General features: G+C 37.8%; 2 protein-coding genes, 1 long non-coding RNA gene and 1 pseudogene across 14 annotated transcripts in view; 2 read left to right on the forward strand and 2 right to left on the reverse strand.

The window, feature by feature from the left end:
* LOC149051579 (replication factor C subunit 1-like) overlaps positions 1 to 24,557 on the reverse strand; it is a 65,473-nt gene that overhangs the window by 790 nt on the left and 40,126 nt on the right. Inside the window, exons 1-5 of one of the 2 annotated variants that reach the window (XM_089186346.1) lie at positions 3,961 to 4,724; positions 3,147 to 3,319; positions 2,276 to 2,554; positions 1,188 to 1,367; positions 208 to 354 (exon numbers count right to left, since the gene is read on the reverse strand). In XM_089186346.1, the coding sequence (XP_089042472.1) occupies positions 331 to 354; positions 1,188 to 1,367; positions 2,276 to 2,323 (252 nt within the window). In that variant the 5' untranslated portion in view covers positions 2,324 to 2,554; positions 3,147 to 3,319; positions 3,961 to 4,724 and the 3' untranslated portion in view covers positions 208 to 330. Of the gene's footprint in view, positions 1 to 207; positions 355 to 1,187; positions 1,368 to 2,275; positions 2,555 to 3,146; positions 3,320 to 3,960; positions 4,725 to 24,557 lie in introns of those variants that run through there. The other variant, XM_089186339.1, reaches the window with a different exon arrangement.
* Positions 4,927 to 7,014, reverse strand: LOC149051580 (uncharacterized). Of its 2 annotated transcripts, none has more exons than XR_016181015.1 (3): positions 5,464 to 5,982; positions 5,185 to 5,218; positions 4,927 to 4,941 (listed from the first exon to the last, which is right to left on the reverse strand). It is a non-coding gene; the product is annotated as an uncharacterized LOC149051580 (long non-coding RNA). The 2 variants fall into 2 exon arrangements; XR_016181018.1 differs by lacking the exon at positions 4,927 to 4,941 and adding an exon at positions 6,907 to 7,014 and having other exon boundaries at positions 5,128 to 5,218; positions 5,464 to 5,560.
* Positions 7,099 to 24,540, forward strand: LOC149051581 (adhesion G protein-coupled receptor D1-like). 9 transcript variants are annotated; one of them, XM_089186153.1, is made up of 8 exons: positions 7,101 to 7,222; positions 9,029 to 9,166; positions 9,997 to 10,117; positions 14,269 to 14,468; positions 17,600 to 17,688; positions 17,862 to 17,982; positions 18,252 to 18,293; positions 18,409 to 18,825. In XM_089186153.1, the coding sequence occupies exons 5-8, from the start codon at positions 17,636 to 17,638 to the stop codon at positions 18,550 to 18,552; spliced, it is 360 nt and encodes a 119-aa protein (XP_089042279.1). In that variant the 5' UTR covers positions 7,101 to 7,222; positions 9,029 to 9,166; positions 9,997 to 10,117; positions 14,269 to 14,468; positions 17,600 to 17,635; the 3' UTR covers positions 18,553 to 18,825. The 9 variants fall into 9 exon arrangements, with proteins under 9 accessions (XP_089042276.1, XP_089042279.1, XP_089042310.1 ...); XM_089186165.1 differs by lacking the exon at positions 14,269 to 14,468 and having other exon boundaries at positions 7,108 to 7,222; positions 9,029 to 9,114; positions 18,409 to 19,535; XM_089186160.1 differs by lacking the exon at positions 14,269 to 14,468 and having other exon boundaries at positions 7,108 to 7,222.
* On the forward strand, positions 10,723 to 15,086 carry LOC113665719 (uncharacterized; annotated as a pseudogene). The gene has a single exon (XR_016180559.1). The product of XR_016180559.1 is annotated as an uncharacterized LOC113665719 (transcript).

Consider the following 24,557-nt stretch of genomic DNA (forward strand, 5'->3'; position numbering starts at 1 on the left):
TGCTTACTTAATTTCAGTAGCATCAGGTGACTAGGAGAATTGCTACTCCCCCCCCCCCTAGAAAGGTCTCCCTATCTGGTTACAACCCAAACTTTTTCATCTGCTTTCTCCAACAGTTTGCCTGAACCGTTTGCATACTTGCCTGAAGAGAAGTTACATGTACATGTATTTGAGGGAAAAGCATCTTGACAATCAATGTGTACTCACATTTAGAGGCTAGTTTCTTTCTATTCTTTTCCCAGTCTCTCAGCCAGTTCATCAGCTTTCTCGTGTTGCTCTTATCACCCTGCTGACCAATAATCTGCTTCACTGCCCAAGGCTGATATTTGTCTACCCATGACAGACTTGGTTCTTCTGCACAAAAAAAAATTACCTTTACTGTTAAAATCTTGTTTAGATTAAAAAAATAAAGCAACATAAAACAAAAAAACTGTCCTTTCTTGCAACGCAATTTAAGTAACACAAACAAGTCTACATGTGGAAGTACAGTAAAATGATCCAACAGATGAACCTAAAGGTGGAATTTAGAGTGGTGGTAAAACTGACGTGTGGGTGACTGGACAGAGGAGAACAAGGAGAATAAGTGACAGATAGAAAGACAGTAATTGGAAGAATGAACATACACAAAAAAGCAGACAGACAGACAGACAAACAGACAGATAGACAGACAGACAGACAGATAGACAGACAGACAGATAGACAGACAGACAATCTGAGTGACACTGTAAATTAAGTAGATGGAAGAAGGGAAATGAGGATTAACAAAGTATGTGATCAGTTGCACACAAAAAACAACAACAAAAACAACAACAACAAAGAAACCACAGGTTTCTTGCCAAGTAATGTTTAGCTATTCAAGGAAGGAAATAGGACCTTAAACCTGTTAAAGGTCTCTTAACAAAGAAACAGTTAACGAACTCCAGTATTAGTTTATGCTCTTTTAGAAGCCAACAACAAAAAGAAAATGATAAATTTCTACCATGGTAAATTTTCCATTCTTGTTAGTTTGCTATACAGACTTACAAATGTCAATGAATCATGTTAATTTATGCAAATTTGTGGCAAGTTTCCCAGGTGTTTTTGCAGTAAGCTGCACCTGGATTTGTTATAAAAATTTGGGGAAAAGGTGCAGCTGTTGATGTTCGCAGTTCTTTTTTTCCTCTTTTGAGCTGTGCATTACAATGTACCTTGGAAAGTTTACTCTCCCCAGGATCCTGTCCTATGATGACATAACTTGTTTTCTTGCTCACTGATTGGGTAACTTTTCCACCACATCTTTGAATCAAATCAGCTGCCTCCTCTCTCTCAATACTTTCCAAGATTCCCATAATAACAAATGTCAATCCATCCAAACAGTTTTCTGCTTCCTAAAAATTATATTATCAATTGCATCCATTATTCAAGATGAGCAGACAAATAATTAATTCTTGCCTTGAAGGCTTCTTAATACTGTCCAAACCGAAAAAGTTATAAATGGTGAAAAATGAAAAAAAAACTCTGCAGATACACTATAAACATTTGGGATCAATATCAGTATCTGTGCACTTACCCCTCCACTAACCCAACAACCGTCACCTGCTTACAAGTAAGGGTTAATGTTGGATTAGGGGAGGGGTAGGTAGGCAGTTTCTCAGATACTGACATTGAACCAACATTTGAACAACAACTGAGAGTAAAAGGATAACATACATTTTTTTGTTTAACCCTTTAACTCCCATGAGTGACCAAGACAGAACTTCTCCTTACAATATCAATACAATATCATGCAGACAAGTAATGAGAATAAATACAAATATCAACCAGGGGATTATTAGTTGATCCAAGACCAAATTCTCCAAACTAACATTACAAGAATTGTATGACAGACAGTAAGGAGAATTACTATTGACATCTCAGAAGTAAAAGGGTTAAAGCATGCATTTTACAATTTTTTTGCGTAAACTGTATCTGCAGATTTTCCAAATAAGCCTTAATTCCAATAATCTTCATTTTCCTTTGTCTTGCATCTCTCATTAAAATTTGAAAGGATGGAAAACAAACCATAAAGAGCTTTGAGAGATAACAATAATTTAACTACTGTAAGAAATTAACATGTAACTTCTCCTGAGAATATCCATAGATTATCCAGCAAACACATAATGAGGATACTAAAACTTATCAGGTACATGTAGTTGTTATAATGATCTAAGAACAAACTCTCATTATTAATTTACAGAAAAATGTGAAGCAGCTAGAGGGGAGAATTAACAATCAGATCTTGGTCTGTGAAACCTACCTGAGGGATTTCCTTTGAACCAAGTGTCCTAGGACCATCTCTTGCCATAAAACCATGGTAGCCAGATTTTTTCTTTTCCAATGAGGGTGGAACTTCAACCTCTTCCTCTGATTTTGACACCTTGGTGTTCCTCGGGTTGGAGTTTCCTTACTAACTTTTTTTTCCCTTTTTCAGAGCAACAGTTTTCTTTGGACTTGGTTTTGAGTCTCTAACTGGAGTTTCTGGAACTGTGGCAGCTTTTGCAGCCAGCTTGCAAGCAGGAGTTGTCTTTGGTACTTACTAAAAAGTCCATGGATAAAATTTGAAGTGAATAAAAGTTACATGTATATCAAATATTCTAACAGCAAAGAGTTGTCCTCACAAGGCAAGAGTTGTTCCAAATAGGAATGTTGATAGTGAAAGACACTGCTGCTTTGAAAAATGGAGACAAAGTGGTAACATCTCCCTGGATTGTCAAAGTTAAAATAACCAAGAATGTACCAAAAAGTTTTGTCACTATTGTTACTGTTTGTGTATAAATTCTAGGTACAGTAATGGTAGTATTTTGAATAGTGTTAGTATTGAATGTAATGTTTTGTTGCAAGTATTGTTAGTAATGTGTCATAGTAGGGGAGGTTTACATATACAAAATGTAACACCAATTAACAAATTTGAGTAAGCTTTTGGATCTTAAACAAAGCCAAATTTAGTCATAAAATATTACTGTTTCATCTAAGAGTAACTTATTTAAGTGCTTAATGACACATACCTTACACATGCAATCATATCAGATCCAATCCATTCTAGTATCAGGGTAGCTGGTTCAATTAAGCATTAATAGTAATGATTAATTTTGCAACAATAAAATATGGTAATCAAAAGGCTTACAAACCTTTTTCTTCTCAGGGGAAGGCTTTTTAACCTCAGACTTTGATTCTGAGAAGTCTTCCTTTCTTTTCTTTGATGGTTGCTCTGTTGTGTGACGGTTGACATTCCCATTTTCTCTTCCTTCTTTTTCTCTCCCATTTTTATACTCTTCTTTTCTATTCACTTTCGGTCAGATCTCTGTGGGAAATGAAAACAAAAAAAATGATTGATGGTTCAACAGGGAATTAAGGGATGATCATTTTGTAGGCTTAAAGCTCTGGATCAAGCTTAAAATTTGCACTCTTAAGAGTGATCAATTTTCTAATTTCTTGCAGTAATACCAATTCACAGTCAACTGAACAGCAATGTGATGCAAGGAAAGAAAATCATCAGACAAGAGGAAATCACTTGATTGAACACCATATTCTCAAAGATATTTTCATAACACATGTGTGACAGACAGTAAAGAGAATTGATTTAAATATCTTGGAGGTGAAAGGACTTGTTCCTTTAAGGCAGCCCATGGTGTTGTTTCTGCCAGAACTATTCCTCAATTGGTCACTACCGGTACCCATTGATTTTGTGACATGGTATGTGTTCACTGTAGACCATCCTGATATAACTATAACAGATTGACAGAGGGTTTTACAAGGGATGTGTGATTATGCCCAAAAATTAACATGTGAAGCATGAATTTTGTAGAAAGGCAAGGTATGGTGAGGTTTGAAGTTTTCCCTATTCAATGCATGATGCATGAAATACTGTTAAAATACACTGGATGCCTGAATTTTTCTTTACAAAAAAAATTGTGGGTGGAAAAAGTGCAGTTAGTTATTCACCTGTTTTCTTTTATTAGCAAATGTTTTCCTGGATTCCCTTTCAACTGGAGTAGAACCAAAGAAATCAGGTGCAGAAGTTGCTTTTTTCTCTTTAGGTTTGACTGGACTGAAGCAAGAATAACAATCCATGTGTCAAATATTTCAGTACCACAACAACATTGTATTAAATTCACCTTTGATGAGACAGTCTTTATTATTTTGCTGTTGTTTTTTTGGTTTGTTTGTTTTTCATTTTCAACCCTGAACACATTAATATCAGTATGCACATTCTCTAAACTGTTCTCTATGTGTTTCTGAGGGTACTGACAAGGAGAATTTATTTAACAAACAAGAGTTTAGTTGGTGATCATTTCCTTTATTCTTGTGCCCTTAACCTTGACACCTGTGTGTAACATGTGCCTATCCAAAAGTTAAAATTTTGGAGAAACCAGAAAAGCAAACACAATTCACAGTAAGTTTTAATAAATCATCTTTCCCCGAAAAGAAGCTCCAGTGAAAGAAGACCATTTAAACAACTTACTTTCAACAAAAAAAAAGTGATTGATGCACATTAATGTTTGATTCAGGAGGGATCTTGTAAAGAGAAATTAGATGCTGGTAATTCTTCACAGTCAAAGGGTTAAATATAATTATTAGCATAAGAGCAATGTCCTATGACAGGTCTAACATTTGCAATGCTTGATGGAAGAAAGGAAAGAAACAAAACAAACAAACAGAGAAACAAAATTTAGCAGGATATTATTTTTTAGAAGAAGGCAGATGCTTCTCCAGACCAATATCTTATGATCTAAATGAACACCATGGTTTGGTGCTGAAATGTCAAATATAATGAAAGGATAAATTCTCCACATCACCTTTCACATAAAAAGTATCACGTACCCTTAATAATTAGACATAATTTCCTTACCTGAGTCCAAGCTGATTGCTCTTCTACTTTTCTTAGCTTTCAAACTCTCCTCCTTCTTTACTGATGTGGCTTTTCTGAAACAGAGACAAGTGAAAGAGAACCAAGTTGTGAATACACCCTAACATCAGTATGCATATTCTCCATACTGTTCTCCATGCATTTTCTGAGGTACTGACAAGGAGAATTTGTTTAGTAATCAAGAGCTTCTATAGTTGGTGATCATTTCCTTGACTCTTGTTGCAGGGCTGATATTAGGGTCAAAGAGTTTAACTACAACTGTATGAAATGGAATGAAATTGAAAAAACAAATCACATACCTGATTTTTGGAGGAAGAGGATCTTCATCAGAATCTAAAATAGACGTAAAATTAATTTAGAAATAAGGTCAGGACATCATTGTGATGTTGTACGTATAATTAAGTGAATCTTTTTACATGTATATCATGTTTTTGTAATAATGCAAATTGCATTTGGAATTGACAAGGACACTGTGCAGCACAATACACCATTTAAACTAATACAGAGGTATAACAGTTTGTGTAGAGTCTCAACATCTGTTTCTTTTGAAACTGTTGGTGTTCATCCTAAAACATTACCTGAGTCAATGATGTTTTTTCCTTTCTTCTTCCTCTTCTGATTTTCTTTTAGTTTTTGTTTTCAGGCAATGTCATCATCTTCACTTCTTGATAAACTCTGCCCAGCAAATTAACAATTACATATTTTTATTCACACAACATGAGATAAATTCGCTTCTTTTGACCTAACAATAACAACTGGATAAGATGAAGGGGGGTGTTGTTCCTTGGAGCACAACTTTCTTACAAGACATTTTCTTCCAGCTCAGAAAATTGAGAGAAGACACCAGGTGTAGAAACCAATCCCCCTCCTGGCCCCAGTCCACAAGTTTGACTTTTGCACAGATCATGCAAATAAAAAAGGTGTGAGCTTGAATTAAAAGGCAATTGCAAGTACATTGTTACGCCAGCCATATTTCCAAATTGTCAGGTAAATTGCTCTTTCGTCAAGTGACCCATGTTTCCTATATTGTTAGTATTGATTATGTTATACATAATTATTTCTTGTTACTTGTATTTCCTATGTTAGATCCCACCTCATAATTATTTAGTCTGTTCTTGATGTATTATGTTCGTAATAATTTATGTAGAAACCACTGGCAATGGCATGTAAATAGAAGAGTTCAGTCCAGTCATCAGGAAATTAAACTTATCTAAAATTTATTGCTGGCACGTTGGTTACACCAGGCTTGTGGAGAAAAATAATTAATAGTCTGAGTAAGGTGAAGTCTCAATGTTTCTTTATCGATCACCTTTCAAGTTAATCAACAATTTCATTTTCCCTTCAGTCTGAGTAAATGAAAGATTACCTAGTGCTTGTCAAAATTGTGAAACAGGCATTAGAATTGCATACTGCAACTGCTCTGCAGAATAAGTAAACTACAGTTTGAACAAATTTGTAGGGAATGCTTAAGTCCTGGATATTTCAATGTTGAGTGAAATTTAGGTAGCAGTGTATCACATCACACTGTTACCCTTAACCCTTAAACTCCCAGATGTAATTAACATGTAACTTCTCCCTAAAATATCTCTACAATATCCAACAAAAGGGTAATGAAAAAAGTTGTTATCTTGATCTTAAAACAAATTCTTATAACAAATGTACAAGGAAACTTATAGAAACTAGTGGGGAGAATTAGAAAACAGATCTTGGGAGTTAAAGAATGAAGACAAAATTGCTTCATGTTATGACCTTGTTAAAGATAAAAAACAAAGGCAAACATTGTAACTTATCAGCCACACTCAGCTACCCTGACATACTCAGACTATTGAAAATTATACCTCCAAAGTTAGTTAACACACAGTACCACACCATTTTTCACGTTCCAGCCCAGAAAGATACCTCGAGTTAGATATATGTAGTGGAATGAAACTCTTGGTTAAAACATGTTGTAAAATTACCTACCATGTGCTAAGTAAAAGATTCATAACAGAGGAAATTTTACCACGTATGGCAATACATACCAATTTTAGCGAAATTCTGCCGCTGAGAACGAAAACGTCTAACAAACCATTTTAGTATAGTGATGTGTTCACATCACTCTCCGATATTTCCCGCCATCTTTCAGAATCTTCTGTACTTCAGTCAGCAGTCACTAACTTAGCTAGCTTCCAGACTCCTGCTATTTCTCTTCCGCTAATTTTCCGAGAAAAACAATAGGTCATATTCACGGAACCAAATGAAAGGAGCTGTCAGACGAGAGAGGTTGATCCACGTGTAGTTGCCCCAATAGATTGCTTTCAAAATGGCAAATAGATCCGCGGAGAACACTTCTCAGGGGTACGTACTCTGTTGTGGATGTCGATATTTCCGTGAATGACTGCGCCCTAGATTCGCGCCGGCTCGTTCTGCGATTTGGTTCTTTCGTTGCGCTGTCGTCTCCTCGAGGTATATCGTTTGTTTATTGAAAAATATTCAAATTCGCAGCATGAAATTTGCAAAACGTTATTTGAAGTTTTATACACTGACATTCAAAAACAATTTCATGTAATATACAATGACCCTATAGAAAAAAAAACTGCGCATAAAAGTTCTACAGATTAGACTTGAATGGAATAAGTGAGGTCGTGCACGTTTTCCCAAACTTAAAATTACACTGGTTTCTAAATTGTGTTTACTTGAGTGGTAGCAGATGATGGAGTTTATACGCAGAATTGGATACTACTGAGTCAAAGAGTTAACGTTTGTAACACTCTTCTTTGCGTCTGTCTTTCAAATATCTGATTTCATAAAATGTATTTAGTCTCTATTGTAAAACTAGAATCGACCATATCTCCGGAAGTTTTAGGGCTTACTGTGATTTGATAAACGAAACGAAACGAACTAAAAATAAGAACATCTCCGTGGAGTTCTTAGCTAATCAAATCCTCTTCTGTATTTAAAGGAAGGACTGCGCCATTTAGCCATAAAATGTAGATCTATAATTACAAAAAAAAAAAAAAAAAAATCCGTGAGGCTGCAGCATCGATGTTCGTAGTCGACGAATGATTCGATAGCGTGACATGACACCTTCCCTGAAAAATATCGCGTGACTAGAGTTGTTTTGTAGCATGTTTCTGATTGGAAAATAATAACGATAAAAAGAGTTTTCGTTGAGGTTTCAGTAATAATAATGGTTGTTGTGTTATCATTTGTATGAGTTCTGGACTGAACTGACCGACTCATCAATAAGGGGGGCATTGGGATTTTCGATATTTTTTTAGGATCGGTTTTTGTGCCATGGAATTTTGGTTTTTCAGATTGTGTGTTCATTACGGGTTGCGGATTTTCCGTTCTTTAGCATATGTTTTTCGGTTTTGTCATAAATACTTGTCTTATGGGTTTCGGATTTGGTTTCCAAAGTGGTTTTCGGATTTTCCCATTTGGATTCCAGTTTCTCTTCGATCCAAGCGGCCACTGATCTCGAATAGCCGCGAAACCTCTGTATGTTCCACTTGTCAACACTGTATCGGATCCATCAGGGTTTTGAGAACTGGGATGTGAACACTTATAGATTTTGACGGTTTTGCATGAGGTTTTCGATTTTGATCGAATTTTTTTGCGGTTTTGCGGTTGTGGATAATTTTTTCGACGGCTTAGAGGTTTCTAATGGACCCTCTCATCCTTCTGTACAGTGGAGTTCCACACGGATTCTTGTTTTGCAAATTGAAAATCTCTCTTTCTAAAATTACAAATCTTCATTTTCGTTCTGTTCCGTGTCTTAAATTACAGTAAGCCTTGTGTAGTTATTTCCTCTGAAATTGTATGTGGATCTTTTTATACAGATTTTCATTCTCAAAATTATCAATTTAGGTGCCTCACAATTATCAAAGAGAGTCTGTTTGATCTTGGCTGTCTTCTTCCTTCTGTATATGAAATACTGAAGTAACCTTCATCAGAAAATGATGACAAAATTGTTTACATATCATAATAATTTGATTTAGCATCCTTCTTCCAAAAAGCAACCCCTCTGGAATAAGTGCCCCCGTCCCCCCTGTTTTATGTCAGAAAGTTAGAAAGGTAATGATGTTTTGCTAAAACTTCACTTGTAATTTCATGCTTGCACAATTGATCATTATTATTACATGTATTATTATTATTTTTAAGCTTGTCATTGTTCTTATACTGGCCTTTGTCAAGCAAAGGGTCAAATCTGAACTTCAAAACTGCAATGGATATCCTGGTTTGCTGATGTGAGTACAGAAATTGATTACTAGAGCAAAAAGGTCAAGGCTTATATTGAAGGTCAGCAACATATAGTCTGATCATTGTGTACTTTTAAGTAGTTGTACCTAAGTCTAAGTGACACCCAGCTACATGTACTTTTTTTCAAAAAAGTTGCTACTTGTAATAAAGGCAACGGGGATGTGCTGCTGGTTTGGGTGGCATTTTCATGACTCACTTAGCTATAATGGGGTTACATTTTCAATAGAGTTACTAGAGTGGGAACTAACAAATTTTCATGATTTGGAAAATTTTCATAAATCAAAGTAAGGATTTACAAACAGAAAGGTTCAAATTAGATTGAAATGTTGTTTTTACATGTACAACCAAAAAATGGAATTTTTCAGATGCCTGACCCAGCTGGATGGGTGCAGGGTAAGTGGTCATACCATGGCAACCCGATTTTGAATAAATTAAGTGTTTGTTTGTTTTGTTTTGTTTTTTTCTCTCACTGGTAAAATCACTCCAGAACAAAAGTTATCTTTCAAATAGGCACTCTTAAGCCACATGGTATCAATGAATGCTTTTCATTTAACTAATTTATTCTTGTTTTCTTGTCACCATATTCCCACCAATAGCATAGCTCCATTTTCTGAATATAAATTCACACACAACTCACAATTCCTCCAATTCCTCTGATGAAGGGCTATTGTGCTTGAAATGTCAGCTTTTCAACTCTACACAGTGGCCAATTTACATTATCAGCTCAGTCAATAATATTAAATTACCCTTTAATACTCTCCTGCTGATGCAGCACCACAGTTTCTTTAGAAACTTACCCCCTTTACCTGCGCAGCAGTCCAGCACTCAACATGAGCGGACAGAAAAAATAATTCCTCTGTTTTAATTAGTTTTTCAGAACATTGTCACTGTTCTTGTCTACGGCATCCTGTTCTACCCATTTTTTTCCTGTCTGACAACTGACAACAGACTGGTTGGGTCCTTACTGGGTTTTCTTTATGTTACAATCAGGTGAGCTAGCTATTACTTTGTTTATGAATACCAATTTAATCAGACTGTGAGTTTGTTTTTTAATTAGCAAATACAGTTCTCAGAACTCTACAATTGCCAATGCTTAATTCAAATATTACTCTAATGTGGAGTACTATTATTTGCTTTGAAATAAGTGATGTTTGTGTTAACTTTGGACCATGTTTTGTACACATGTACTGGTAACTAGGGAACACAGCATGACTTACATGCGAAACAACAGACTAATTTGGTTCTCTCTGCTTAATTAACCCTATCAGCCCCAAGGGTAGTCAGCATGTAAGTTCTCCCTCCAGTAATATTGCTGAATCATTTATTAAGAACATGAGAATAACAAAAAGATTGCCAACTCAAGACGCTCTGATTACAATATGGATTCTCCTCATCAGTAACAATGGAAATTTATCGTTAAGAGTCTAGAGAATATGGATATTAATCTTAACCCTTTAACTCCCATTCGTGACCAAGAGAGAAGTTCTCGTAATAGTGTAGTTTGATCGTCCGGGTGAGTGTAGTCCTGAGAAGGACTGTTGTCGGTAGTGGTGACAACGTTTCGACAACCGGAGCGGAAGTCATCTTCAGAGTCAAGTGAATAGCTGTTGTCAGTCGAATGTTCTTAGTCCGGTTTGTATAAACTGATTGATCAGTTTTGCCGCGATGTTATTGGCTGTAAGACTCAAGTGGCTTAGGTCGGACGTGATTGATCAGTCTTGATCCGTTAGTAAAGTTAGGTCGTTCTGTTCGGTTCGTTTGTAATGTTAATGTTATGGATGAGTCGTTTCTATGGTGCCGATAGTGGTTGACACCTGTTGAGGGGAGTCTGTTCCAAGTTAGCTTTCCAGAGTCAGTCGTTGAAAGTAGTTGGTGTTGTGGGTTAGGCATTGCGTAGAGTCCCAGTCAATGGTGTGGTTCGTTAGTCGGTGTTGTTCAGCAATGTGATTGTTGACATCGCCTTTCCTCGTCGCTCGTTTGTGTTCAGTCAGTCTGGTTGTGAGGTTTCTGCCAATCTCACCGATGTAGGAGGCGTGCCAGTCGGAGCAGTTGATCTTATAAACTGCTCCCTGTCTGTTCCTTGGTTCGTCTGGGTTTTTGACGTTAGTCAGTAACTGACGTAGTGTGGAGATGGGTTTGTGAGCGACGCGGATATTGAATGGTTGTAGGATGCGCGCGATGTTCTCAGATATGCCCTTTATGTGCGGTATAGTTGCTGTAGTCGTAGGAGTTGCGTTGTCGTTAGCTTCGGTAGTAGTAGTGGTTAAGGTCGGTGAGTGTTTCGTCGGATGAAGTCTTCGTTATAGTTGTTCTTAGAAAAAACACGGTCAAGGTACTTGTTCTCGTCAGATAATATCAAAATATCTGCGGTACATAGTTTAGCAGATATTTGTTTTCTGCACGTTCTGTATTTGGTATTCTTAGTGTGTTATACAATTAGGTGTTTCAGTTGTCGTATATATAGCTGTTGTCAGTTCGTAATCTTCCTTCAGGTCTGCTAACGCCACACGCTCACTCCACCGTTCTTTAGCATGAGCAACTCTGAGGAAGCTAGGGCACGTTCTAATCGGAACGATGGAGTTTGAGATCCTTCTGTCGGTGCTGTTATACGGTCTGCCGTTTCTGAATCGATGGGTTCTTCAACCGATAACCTCACTATAGGTTATTGAATCTCGGCTTAGCGATTTCGCGAAGCGATTTTCCGCGGAGAACAGCTCGTCCGTTGAACAAGCAGTCAAGAGAACTCGGCGCGAACAATATACCTGCAAAAGGAAAGGAAACCAGCAGCAGTTGGATCATTCCCGCCGGTGGTGGATAAACTAGGCGAAGTATCCGACGCTCTCAAGCAGAAATTGTACGAGAAAGTTAAAGTTGCCTAGGAGTCAGGTACTGAATTAGTTTCCAAGCGTGTTAAAGCCACTGATTAAGTTAGTTGACAAGAGCGAATTTGGATGGGCGACCGTTAACGAATATTTGTCTGACGAACTCGCCTCTGACTCCGACGACGAGAAGAGAATTTACCGGGCCGAGAGAAAAATCAATAAAGAGAAGCGTCGTCGTGACCGTTCTGACGAGGAAGGAAGCGGTTCCTCCTCTGTACACTGCGCGGCTTCTTCGTCGAGATTCTCGTCTAAGGATTTGGCTTCTCGTTCGGAAGCTAGACCAGCTCGTCGTTTGGGGCCTTGTTTTAAGATAAGTAGCCTACTCTTTCTCGTTATACTGGCTTTGTTTTTACTTTGTCGATTATGGCGTTACACTCAGGCCATAATCCAATATTCTCCATGAATTGCTGTTTTGCTGTATGTCGTTCTATAGACTAGGTTAGTGCAGAATATCGAAATATCTGCGGTAAGTAGTTTAGCAGATATTTTTTTTCTGCACGTTCTGTATTTGGCAGTCTAATTGTGTTAGACAATTAGGTGCTTCAGTTACGCAATACGCGGTAATTGCGTGTCGTATACAGAGCTGTTGTCAGTTAGTGATCTTCCTTCTTGTCTGCTAACGCCACACGCTACTCCACTGTTCTTTTATTTTTCTACTGTGGATTTTATTTTCATGCTGTTGTGTGTTCCCCTTTTTTCAGTTTGGAGGTTTTGGTCATTTGAGCTTGACATGCACGAAACTTGCGGACACTTCAAAGAGTAGCGCTCGCCGTGATTGACTAGATCGCGGTTTGTTGACCACTGATGATACTAATGCCCAGCAGGTTGAGTGCGATTTTTAGCGACGAGTTTAGTGTTAAAGGCGGTAGCAATGGCGTCAAAGGTCGCTTGAAGTCCTCGCTTAACTTCTGGGTTGAAGCATTAGATGCTTCAGATTTTGTGCTTGACATGATTAGGCGTGGTTACAGGTTACCTTTTGCCCAGTATCCTTCACAGTGCTTTCTAAAGAACGACAGATCTGCGCTTCAGCATCCAGAATTTGAGGCCGAAGCAATTACCGAGTTACTTAGTAATGGTTGTATTGCTGAGCATGTCGTTCTTCCGTTCTGCATGAATCCTTTAACAGTCGCGGAAGGAAAGAAGTTGCGTCTCCTTATTGATCTTAGGCGTGTCAACAATTGTTTAGTTAAACCCAGATTCAAATATGAAGACTTGCGCTCGCTATCCCAAGTTCTGGATGAAGAACACTGGTTTTTCACATGGGACCTTAAGTCAGGCTACATCATGTTGATATTTGTCTTGATCACCAAAAGTATCTCGGTTTTGCTTGGCCTTTTTCCGGCGTTGTTAGATATTTTACCTTTGCAGTTCTTCCTTTCGGCCTTAGTAGTGCCTGCTTTTTCAGCTTTTCTAGACGGCACCGTTTTCAGCGGCATGAGGGAACCCGAGGATATCGGCCAAAGTTCTACGTTCCGCGAACTGAAAGCTATTTATTTCTTATTGCTTTCCTACGTTGCTTAATTGAAACACAAGAGAGTTAAAATCTTTACTGATAATCAGGGCGCCGCCAGAATTGTTGCTATCGGAAGCTCCAAAATTAATCTCCAGGCTCTGGCCATGGACATTTTAAATCTCTGTCTTGTTAACAGCATCATTCTGGAAGTGCAATGGATCCCAAGGTCGCTTAATGAAAGGGTAGATTTTCTCAGCAGATTTGTTGACAAAGATGACTGGTCCGTCAACCCTTCTGTATTTCGTGTGATTGACGCCAAATGGGGCCCTCACACAATCGATCGGTTTGCGTCGCATTACAACGCTCAGGTTCCTAGGTTCAATTATAAATTTTCCAGGATTGGCGAGACGAGAACAATTGGGTCTGCCCTCTTGTTAGTGCCATCGTCCCTTCTGTTAGAGCTCTCTCGTCGTGCTCTGGTTACGGCACTCTAATCGTTCCACAGTGGCCTTCGGCCTATTTTTGGCCCTTTTTGCATGACAGCTCTTCTCCGTTCAAGTCTTTTGTTAAGGGAGTGTTTGAGCTTCCTTGTATAGAAGACCTCTTGTTCTATGTTCTGGGCTAAATTGTTTTTACGTCGCGTTTGCTATTTTATTGTGTTTTGCCTGATTTGGCAGTATCTCTTGGGCCGTTTTGATGGTTTTTGTGGCATCCCATTTTCTGTTTGTATTATGTATCTCTTTTTTATGTTATTCAACCTTTTGTTTTTTGCTTACTTTTATTTTATTTTATTTTATTTCTTGTAGACGTTCTGCAATCGGGGATTTGGCGTGACGCAAATTCTCTGGTCGATCTATCTTTGCGTAGGCTTGTTCCAACCTTCTCCATTTACAGTTGGAGTCCAAGGCTCCTTCCTCCGAGCAGAAATACAGATCTGGCTGGCTGAAGTGGCGTAAATGGGCAGCTCCTAAGATTGGCGGGAGGGCCATACATCCCTCCTAGCAAGGTCTCATAAGGCTTCTTGCCCGGGTTCTATTACCGAGAGGTTACTCAAGCTTCTTCCTTCATCTACTGAGTCATCCTCCCCCCTCGTTAGACGAATTGTTTTTATCTAAGTCTAAGGAGTATTTTCATGCTACTAAAGGCGTTTCGTACACGACGCTTAGAGAGGAATTTAGGAAATACGTTAAGCCATTTGTAGATGACATCACTAGTTATGGCACGCATAGTATCAAGTCTGGCGCCGCTTCAAATTCTGCGTGTAGGAGTATTTCTGCTGATCTGCTGGACACGCACACCGGCTGGAAATGTGCCATTTCAAAGAACAGGCACATTAAGCACACTGTTAATGATCGCTTAAAAGTTGCTCGATCTATTGCTCTTTAGTTTCGGATTTCGTTTGCTTACGATAAATTATTTAATTAGTAGTCTCGGCGGGGGACTAAGTCGTGCCTGGCCCTCCTCAGATTTCCAATCCGTTTTTCCCACAGGGTTTGCCCCCCCTGGCACGGCTTTCTCTAGTTTACATTTTCAGTCTCTCTTTTTGTAGACGTTATTGGTATCTGCTTTAATAAAGTGGCGTTATGGCGTTACACTCAGGCCATAATCCAATATTCTCCATGAATTTCTGTTGTGCTGTATGTCGTTCTATAGACTAGGTTAGTGCAAAAGCTGTCTGTCGTGTTGCATACTAGTTGCGCTCGTCGCGTGAGAGTCCTGATAGTTGTGGCTCTGTGTGATGTCGGGTTGTAGAATGACTCGTCCAGTAATCTGTAGGTATGTGTCGGTTTCCTGTAAACTGCTCTCCGTGGTGAGTTGTCGTCAGGGCTTACCTCAGGTTGTCGAAACGTCAGTCACCACTACCGACAACAGTCCTTCTTAGGACTACACTCACCCGAACGATCAAACTACACTATTACATGTTACCCCCGGGTTAACACCATTTACTGTACAGAATTTCTCCACACTCAACAAAATGTTTTCCAAAAGAACCCTAATGAGTTAGTGCTGTAATTACGGCAAGATCTTCAGTGAACTGAACAAATTTTGAGCGAGTAAATGGTAGTCGAAACAGACTGAGGTAATGCAAATTAAAGAGAGGCTTCACCGAAATATTTTTATTTGTGTATTGAAAAAAGTGATTTAAAAGGCTTCTATAAAAAAAAACTTTGAAACATTTGTTTCACAAGTATCTGTCACAATCTGACACCTGTCAATTAGAGGGCGCGTAAGAAAAAAGGACAACAACAACAACGTCGCTGGTTTGGCAAAATTTATAGTATATTTGGAAGTTATAGGAGTTTGCTCGTTTGTTTAGTACAATCACGCGAGTAACTCTGGTCTCATCAAAAGGGGAATTTTAATGCAGCTTTTTATTGCTGAATTCCTTCCTATTCTGTTGTGAAATTACGGAAGCGACTGTCCGATTTGAACGCACTTGCAACGACTTACCGAAAGCGTATTTAAAGTATAGAAGACTTCGCTCACTGGTTTTTAATGAACAACTTGTTTGAGAGATTCAGATATATGATAAATGAAATTTCCACTAATAATTTCAATTGTAAAGAAATACCTCACCTTTTAACTTTCTGAGCTTCTTCTACTGAAGGTTTAGGTTAGTCACAAATGGTTTTTAGGCCGCGCGTCAACCCATTTAATGACATACTTGCTACCAAAATTCATTTAAAAACCAAATTTTTGGCTGGCAACCAAAGTGATTTGAGAGAGAGAAATTGAGTACCAACAAGTTGTTAATCGGCTTGATTTTCTGTCAAATAATTTGCTTAAAAATACTGCCCAGCTGGCAAAACGAAATGTATTTACGAAAAATAGCAACAAAGTTAGGCATGTAGTGCGGGGCTTGCGCAAGCGATACCGTGCCAGTGGCCGGGCAGAGATAGGAAAATCCGGATCGCACTAATGGCCAGTAAGATTACAGGATTCGTTACTGCGCCCTCTGAGAAAGACAAAAAATAAATACAGTTCTTTCGAGAAACGCTGTCAGAAGAAAGCATGTCGGAAGTGCAAGGGATAACCCCGAAAAGTATTGCGGGTAGCTTTTATGTCATCGTTAGACTTGACCTCAGGATTTCAGGGAAAGTTAAGAAAATGTTAATTTAAGGACGAGGCATCATGGGTTTGATTAACCTATTTTATTTAAAACACTGAATTTAAATTCTAAACTGTATGAAAACGAAAAAAAGAACAAACTAACACTAATTAATTTATCCTTACTTTTTATGTCCGTATTAATTACCGTTACCCAGATAATCTTTTGAGATTGTCGCGTGCACTTTAAATTTTTGCTCTTTTTTCCGAGAAAATTTCCGGTAATAACTTTATAAGGTTAACTGTGTATCTCCAGTTGGACATTTATGATAACTTGCATTCACATTTAATTTACGTTTTTTCTAAGTCTGTTCAGGTGGGAGAGGAAGAAGGAAGTGTAGGGGGCGGGGGAGGTGCAGCTCAACGAGGAACTAATTGATATTATAAAATAATTCAAATAGTACGCGCGCTCTGATTGGCCATAAAACCATTTTACATAAGCGTACGTAAACACGGTTTTCGTTCCTCTTTCATTAGTTATTTTATAAAAGAAATGTAAAATGGTTTCCGTGTTTACATAGCCTGATGTAAACACTTGGGAGGTTGGGAGAGTACTCGATAAGCTGGAAACCACTCCGCTTCGCGTCGTGGTTTCCTACGCTTATCTCGTGTTCTCCCAACCTCCCGCGTGTTTACATCAGGCTATGTAAACACGGAAACCATTTTACATTTCTTCATTCAAAAACTCAACTACCAATGTTAATGTTTTCTTACTGTTTCACATTGATTTACCAAGACATGTTTTTCGCGCACAAATAACTCATAAAAAAAAACATTGAACAAGATGAAAGGGGCAGTAAGAGAAGTAGATTGAAATTTTTCATTCAGTTTCGACACTTAAGTTGGCGATTTCTTTCGCACTTTGTCAGATAATCAAAGCTCCCCGGTTGGGATCTCTATTCCCTGTAAATTACTCTTCATCCCACGCTTGTTACCAAACTAGTAACGTCTCTGGCAAGGATCCTCTCCAGCTTTGGCTATTCGACAATCATATCTAAATAATCAATTTATTCCAATTGTATTCTTCAGCTCAACACCTTGATACTCGTACGAGTCATAAAGGAGATGACCAATTTGTTGCAGCCAACTGGGGAAGACAACCATTTTCAGCAAATACGGTAAGATTCACAACATAAAACTAAAACAAAATAGTGGAAGAGACAGCCATGTCCTTCTGTGAGGCTCTATTCGCCTAACTTCTTCATTCCTTAATCAGTAAGGCATTACGATATCTAAAAATGAAAATTAATTGTCAAAGGAAAATGAATGAATGTTTTCTTTTAACTCCGAGAATGGGTATCGAAACATGCGTGGTGATGATTCCCCTCCTAGGTGTCACGTGGCTATTCGGTCTCCTCTCGCCTGTACATAAAACTTTCGTTCACATCTTCACCATACTCAACTCTGCTCAGGTCAGTGTTCGATGGTAACTGCTAAAATCATTTAATTTCTATCATTATTTTACTTCCTAACCAAGTGAAACACCATTACGATGGTCATATGATATTTTTTGGAAGTTTAAAAACAACAATTCTGTTAACTATGCAAGAGAAGACAAACTTCTTTTTTTAATTATAAGACATGCAATTCTCTTTCCCCTTGGAAATCCTAATAGGTATTTTGTCTAATTTGTTTGCATATTGTAAAAATTAATGATCTTGAAATCATGTTTATGCTGCAGGGTTTCCTGATTTTCACTCTACACTGCATGCGAAACACTCAGGTAAGAAAAATAAACAAACTAATTGTTAACTCCATATCATCAAGTTTTTGTGTTTCGATAGATATCCGAGTACTTGTGCTAAAAACCGTGTTTCGCTTCGCTCGTCTATCTGCAGATCAGAGAGCGATTCAAAAGAAAGATGAACATCGTTTTTCGATCTTCTATAAAGAACAACTATACAAGGAAGAGCTCACAGGTCAATCCAAGTGAGGTTGGGGATGTATGGGCAGTTGAAATGCAGTCTTGTGCTCAGTTTTAATCGAAATCGCACCTAACTTAAATAACTGGATCCAGCCAACCGGAAATGACAGTCAATTACTTATTGCAATCACTTAGTTAACAGCAATAAGTCGGTTACGATCGATCTGACTTGCGATCTGCAGGTAAAAAGAGGTTTTTCTTTTCATAATTTTTTAAGCACTCAACTAACTGTAATTGTAATCTATCTTCGTTACGATAACAAGTTTATTTTCTAGGCGATAGTATACTTGTAGGCAAGATTCATCGAAATAAACAAATCTATAAATTCAAATTTCTGATAGCTCAGTATCTTGATGACTTTCCTTCGAGTAAGACCACAGTCCACTATAGACAAGGCGGGAATTTTAAGCCAAGATATCACGAATTGTCTTTCTTTAAGAAGCACTCTAGCGGCAGCTTTAATTGAATGTATTTATCTTCCGATTCTTGCGCACTAAATTTCTGCGCTTACTGCATAATTATTTCATATTCGACGTTTCACTTATTGAGTTTACAAACTTCTCACCAAACACTGTTATTACTTTAAATAATAAGCTATGGATAATAACTGAAACTATAGGTTTCTAGAAATTTCGAGAATGCCTAGTCATACGAAAATGCATACCAAGGGACTTTCTGGAGTATTTTGCTAGGTTACTTAGTTATTATGTAACAGTAACATCGAGAGAGACCGAAAGAGAGCTACCGTGGAAGATTGTTAACCTCGAGTTACTTTGGAGACAACTTCGAGATTGTGTCAGTGGTGAGCAAAGAAATAGTTTGTGGTGGGCTTCAATCAGGTGATTTAAGGATAATTATTCTACTTCTTCAAGAGTCATTCCTTGGCAAGAATATTACAAGTTGTTTAATAAATTAATTGGGTCTGTTGATAAATGATGCTCTTTTTGTCTGTTAAATTGTACGGTAACAAATAATAGTAATAGTCTTAACAGCTAACGCTGACATTCAAAGTTGTTGCTTAATGAATAAATAGATCAATACGTAGCTGTTTGAATAAGTAAACAATTTATTTAGAAAGAACAGAAAAAAAAACCCTTGTGACTGGATCTTTTTTTGGATCAGTTACATTTACCCATTTTTGTTTTGGTATTCCTAAAATAAGGAGTATCGTTTTAAATCGAAAACACATCGATTAATTTGGAATTAAATTGGGGCAATGTTGGCCGGAAATGGCATAAACCAAGAGATTATAAACTATTCGGCACACATCATTAAACAACGATTAAAGAACTTTTACGCAGAGTATATAATTTAAAGGAAAAAGCTTAGCGATAGAAATGCAGAATATTTCGATGGGCCTGGTTTTCAAATATTACTATAGTGAAACTTAGCATTGCAGAGGAAATTCAATGAGGGAGAGAAGGAGTCCATTATGTAAATGTGCTTAACAGTTTATAATAATTTAATTTACGTCATACCACTTATAAATAAACATGGATGACGAAGCGTGCGATTAAGACGGAAGAAGTAAAAATAAGAATTATTCTGAAGTAAACAAGCACTTTCCTCTCTGCACTGCTCAAATGTGATTGGTCAAAACGCTTCAAGCTTCGATTGACCTAATATATCGCAGCTAAGACGAGCGAATATTCCAGAATAAATAATAAATTATTCCATGAGCGTGGAGAGATACTGGGAGAGTAGAATGTCTCGCCCACAGAGCACATCACTATGACCCAAGAACGTCTCGCACTAAGAGCTTTTGACTCACCGTTCGTTCTAGATTGTTGGAATTCAAACATTTGGACACAAAAGTGATGGTCTGCATGACGCTTTTGAAGAGGAGAGTTATTTTGTAGGCTGAACACTAAACTTTGGCCGTTAGCCACAGTTGTTTTAAAGGCATACGAAGTAATTAGCATGTCACAGGCGATATGAATAAATAACAATAATTCTCATTTATGCATAACGAACAGATGGCATACTAGCTTAAGCTGCCCGTTGATAAAACAGAATTTTGTTTAGACAACTTTCATATAACAGAGCTCATATAACAATTACTGTTCTTACCATCAAACATTTTTTAGCTGCTTCTTCCACAACACTTGAACTACAAAAAGTATTTTAATGCCGTGAAGTTTTCCGATTGTGTTAGAAAAACAATGCTCCACACCAGGTGCAAGTGGCTTTTTGTCCATTGGTCCGTCTATGACAGAAAAAAATGCCATGAACATGTGTTCAGAGATCATGATTTGCATTAAAGTCTAACTCGTACGAAAGACTTTTTGTGAGGATGCCGCAAATCCGCAACTCTCACGCGGTGTGAATCAAATATAAGTGAATCCTGCAAAATGTTCAAAACATCGGTGATATGTTGTATGCTGGGTGAGTACGAACCTAGTTATTCCTGTTTGTTCTGCGGTAGCTATGAAACCGTCAAAATTGACTTTTATTTGTAAAATATTTATTTCGATATTTACCTTACGGAACTCTAATAACTAAACATACCAAACTCTTAAGAGGCGATCTCTGTAAAAGCGGTCCAGGGTATTTCGCATCTTATGTATTTTTAAACTGTGCGATATGTTAGGTGAATAAAAAGTATTTCAATTTTGATATTTGTTTATTTAGGGTTCGTCATAATTTATTTAAAAACACTCGTTAGACAGTTTTCTGAAATTGATCAATTGGCTTCTGCTATTTCATGCATATTTGAGTTCTGACAGCTTACGCTATTCAAACCTGTACGAACATTTCAGAACCAAACAACAGGATTCTATTTAGCGTAACCGGCGATAACAGCACACACTGAAATACACCTTGACCAGTGACTCTGTCACGTAATTCCATCGCATAATTGTCCTGAATACCTCTCAAGTCTAAGTAAAGCAGCGATTGCTTGAATTTCTAGCTGACAGGAACAAATGATATTTGGTCATCACACCTGTCTGCATAGCAGTCGCTGTTCATAACTTTGGAGAGTTCTTGTGAAAAAGGATATCGCATTCGCTTAACGGGTGAACGTCATAATAAGACTGCATTACAACTCCACTCCGAAATCATTTCCTCCATTTTTTCAAGAAGTGTTGTCTTTGTATCTCGAATTTTGAATGGGAGCTCAAAATGTTTGCACATGTCTCTTAGTACCTTGACTTTTAGGCTGGGCAATCTTCACCCTCTTTCCAACGAGCACACATCATAAACATCAAACATGATTGGATGTTTCAGTCCTATCTCATCCATTACTGTGTTCCTGGCCTCTCTCAAACACGAGTACTGCCTGACAGTTTGCGAAAGCCGTACACTTGCACCTCTCGTATGAAGAGCTCATCCCATGGGAAGCTGTGAAGCACTTGTCAAGGGTTCTGTGGCCACTGCAACCAGTTCAGTCGAACCCTCTAATGACAATGACTGAAAGTGATGAACCCACTCCCTCTTCACTTTGCCATAAAGACTTTTTTCAGTCATGCTCGCAGACACAGGACTTACATGATGAAATACCAAGTTCATATGGAGCTCTAGGTCGGATTCTGTGACGCAGGATTTTTTCAACAGGCACCTCACTCTTCGCCTGTGCTCTTGCCTTCTTTATTTGTCTATCGGAGAGGTTTTCAAATGGCTGATGCATGCGTTTAAGCTCGTTGGCTGAAAATCTATCGGCATAAATACTCAGTATCTGAGTCCTAAGTGATTTTGTGGGAGCATTCTGATAGGCGACCGTAAGGGTTTGAAGGCCAACATCAATAGCTGTCTTGCACTTCTCTTCATGGTCTACGACCGCTTGGAATAACGCTTTTCCATTTCTTAGAGCAATGATATCGCACACCAGCTGGCACGCTTCCCCAGCTTTTTGAACAAACCCAGGTTTTTTGGGAAAGGAGCATTTTTCCCAACAATCTACTTGGGATTTCAAATGTGTAATCCTGGGCTTTTGTGCAACATCGGCGAGGCTATCAATATATGCATATAAGGCTTGAATTGGATCTATGCTAAAGTTCTGAATAGAACTGTCTTAAAGACAGGTGTGCAGACAAACTTTCACTTATTCCTGTCGACTAGAATTCTGATCCAAAAAATTATGTTATTGCTGCTTTATTTAGAAAGGAAAAGTAATTCAGGATAATTACACAATTGAATTACGTGACAGAGTCACGGTTCACGGTGTATTTTAGTACGTGCTGGTATCGCCGGTTACACTAAATAGAATCCTGTAGTTTGGCTCTGAAATGTTCATACAGATTTTAATAGCATAACCAGTCAGAACTCAAATATGCATGAAATAGCAGAAGCCAAATTTTTAAAAAATAGTTTGCCATTAAAATGTTAGGCGAGCGCTAATCAAATTATGATATTCGATGCATTGTTGTTGACGTCTTGCGTCACGAGAGGGTAAAATTTGTCAAATTCTGGCCTTTTGAAATGTTTAGAGTATCAATCGGTGTAGTCTAAAAGCTCTGTCCTACTATCTTTTCAACTTAAAATGGTTAAAATCTAAGATTTATTGAGCTACCTATATAAAACGGTCGGAGTTTGTTCAATGAACTAATTTGCATAATCGGCTGTCACGCTAGCAAAATCGCTGAAAGTTTGAAGTCACCGCAGAGAACAAAATTAATAAGTGCAAGATGTTTTTATATTTTTCTGCAGCCAAACATCTTATTAGAAGAAATCAAGCGGAGTTTTTAATGGTCTGGTCTGGACTTGAGCAATATCAACCAAGAAGGAAAGAGTACTTTTGATCAATTTCAGAAAACTGTGTAACGAGTGTTTTTAAATAAATTATGACGAACCCTAAATACACAAATATCAAAATTGAAATACTTTTTATTCGCCTAACATATCGCACAGTTTAAAAATACATAAGATTTTTTGCTGCATGCGGTGTGATACGAGGACCAGGTTATTCAACTTTTGAAATTTTCGATGTCGCAAGAGGTCAAAAAAGGGCCTTTAGCAGCTTTGACTTTTGAGAGCTCTAAAAATTTTACTTTAACGTATTTCCAGAAACTAATGTGGTTTTATTTACTTGGTACCAAAGATAGTTTATTGGGCAAAGTTTGAGGGAAAACTTTTTTCCGATGCGAAATACCTTGGACCGCTCTTACAGAGATCGCCTCTTAACATGTCCTCTCTAGTTGTTGTCTAATTATTAAAGCTAATTATCATCATTATCGTTATTATTAGTTATTTCGATATTTTTCTCTTTCCTTACAATGAAAAATAATTGAATAATAATCACCCGTAATGACACATTGTATAAGTTGTACGCTAGGTTAGTACCACCTTAATTATATCTTGACTTTCCATTTGTGACACATTTATATCCATTTTGGAACGTCCTGTGAAATTCAGCCAAACCAAACAGAGAAAAAATGTCAGGTGGCGGATATTTGGCACTGTTAATTAAAACAAAAAAAAACAGACTTTAAAGATTTCCGCATTAAACTTTCAGTTTTTAATCAGAAATGGATCTCTTATAAATTGGATTCCTGAAGCCTTTTAGATTCCATATAGTGCAAAGTAGATTTCCTTAGAGCGTTCGGACGAGGCGTTAATCAGATATCGCGGTAACCAAATTTTTAGAGCTTTCAAATTATTGTTCTGTTGGTAACACTCAGAGTAGATGACTGCTGACGACTCGTGCGTGAGAAATTAACGTCTCCTACCCCAGCCCTGCAGGAGACGGGGCTTACGGTTTTACGTCCTATCCGAGAAGACGGATAGGACGTAAAATAGGTAGGATGATAGAATGTTCAGCTAGGTTGATAGGTAGGACGATAGGATGTTCAGCTAGGTTGTGAATTGCGGAGATGCTGTATTTTTTTTATAATTTCTCCGTCAGCTCCCTTGGAAGGTAATAAAATTCATGAATAGATGTTAGAGGGCATGTAGCAAATAAAATGCATTAGTACTCGTCTTACTCGAAATCTAATAAACTTTTTCATTGTTTCAAATGTTACACTTGAGATAACAATCAATTTATTTGTCTATTTTCTCTTCTACAGTCATCCTTCGTTTGTTGATGAAATTGCCAGGGACAGGTGAGGCAGCTTCATTCCGATT

The sequence above is a fragment of the Pocillopora damicornis genome, chromosome 1 (genome assembly GCF_964200805.1).
Source record: "Pocillopora damicornis chromosome 1, jaPocDami1.2, whole genome shotgun sequence".
Taxonomy (NCBI): Eukaryota; Metazoa; Cnidaria; class Anthozoa; order Scleractinia; family Pocilloporidae; genus Pocillopora; species Pocillopora damicornis.

Coding starts and splice junctions, on each gene's coding strand:
- LOC149051581 (XM_089186150.1), top strand. CDS start 17,809: ATGAAAATTAATTGTCAAAGGAAAATGAATGAATGTTTTCTTTTAACT. Junction 17,983..18,251: donor CCATACTCAACTCTGCTCAG/GTCAGTGTTCGA, acceptor TTTATGCTGCAG/GGTTTCCTGATTTTCACTCT. Junction 18,294..18,408: donor ACTGCATGCGAAACACTCAG/GTAAGAAAAATA, acceptor GTCTATCTGCAG/ATCAGAGAGCGATTCAAAAG.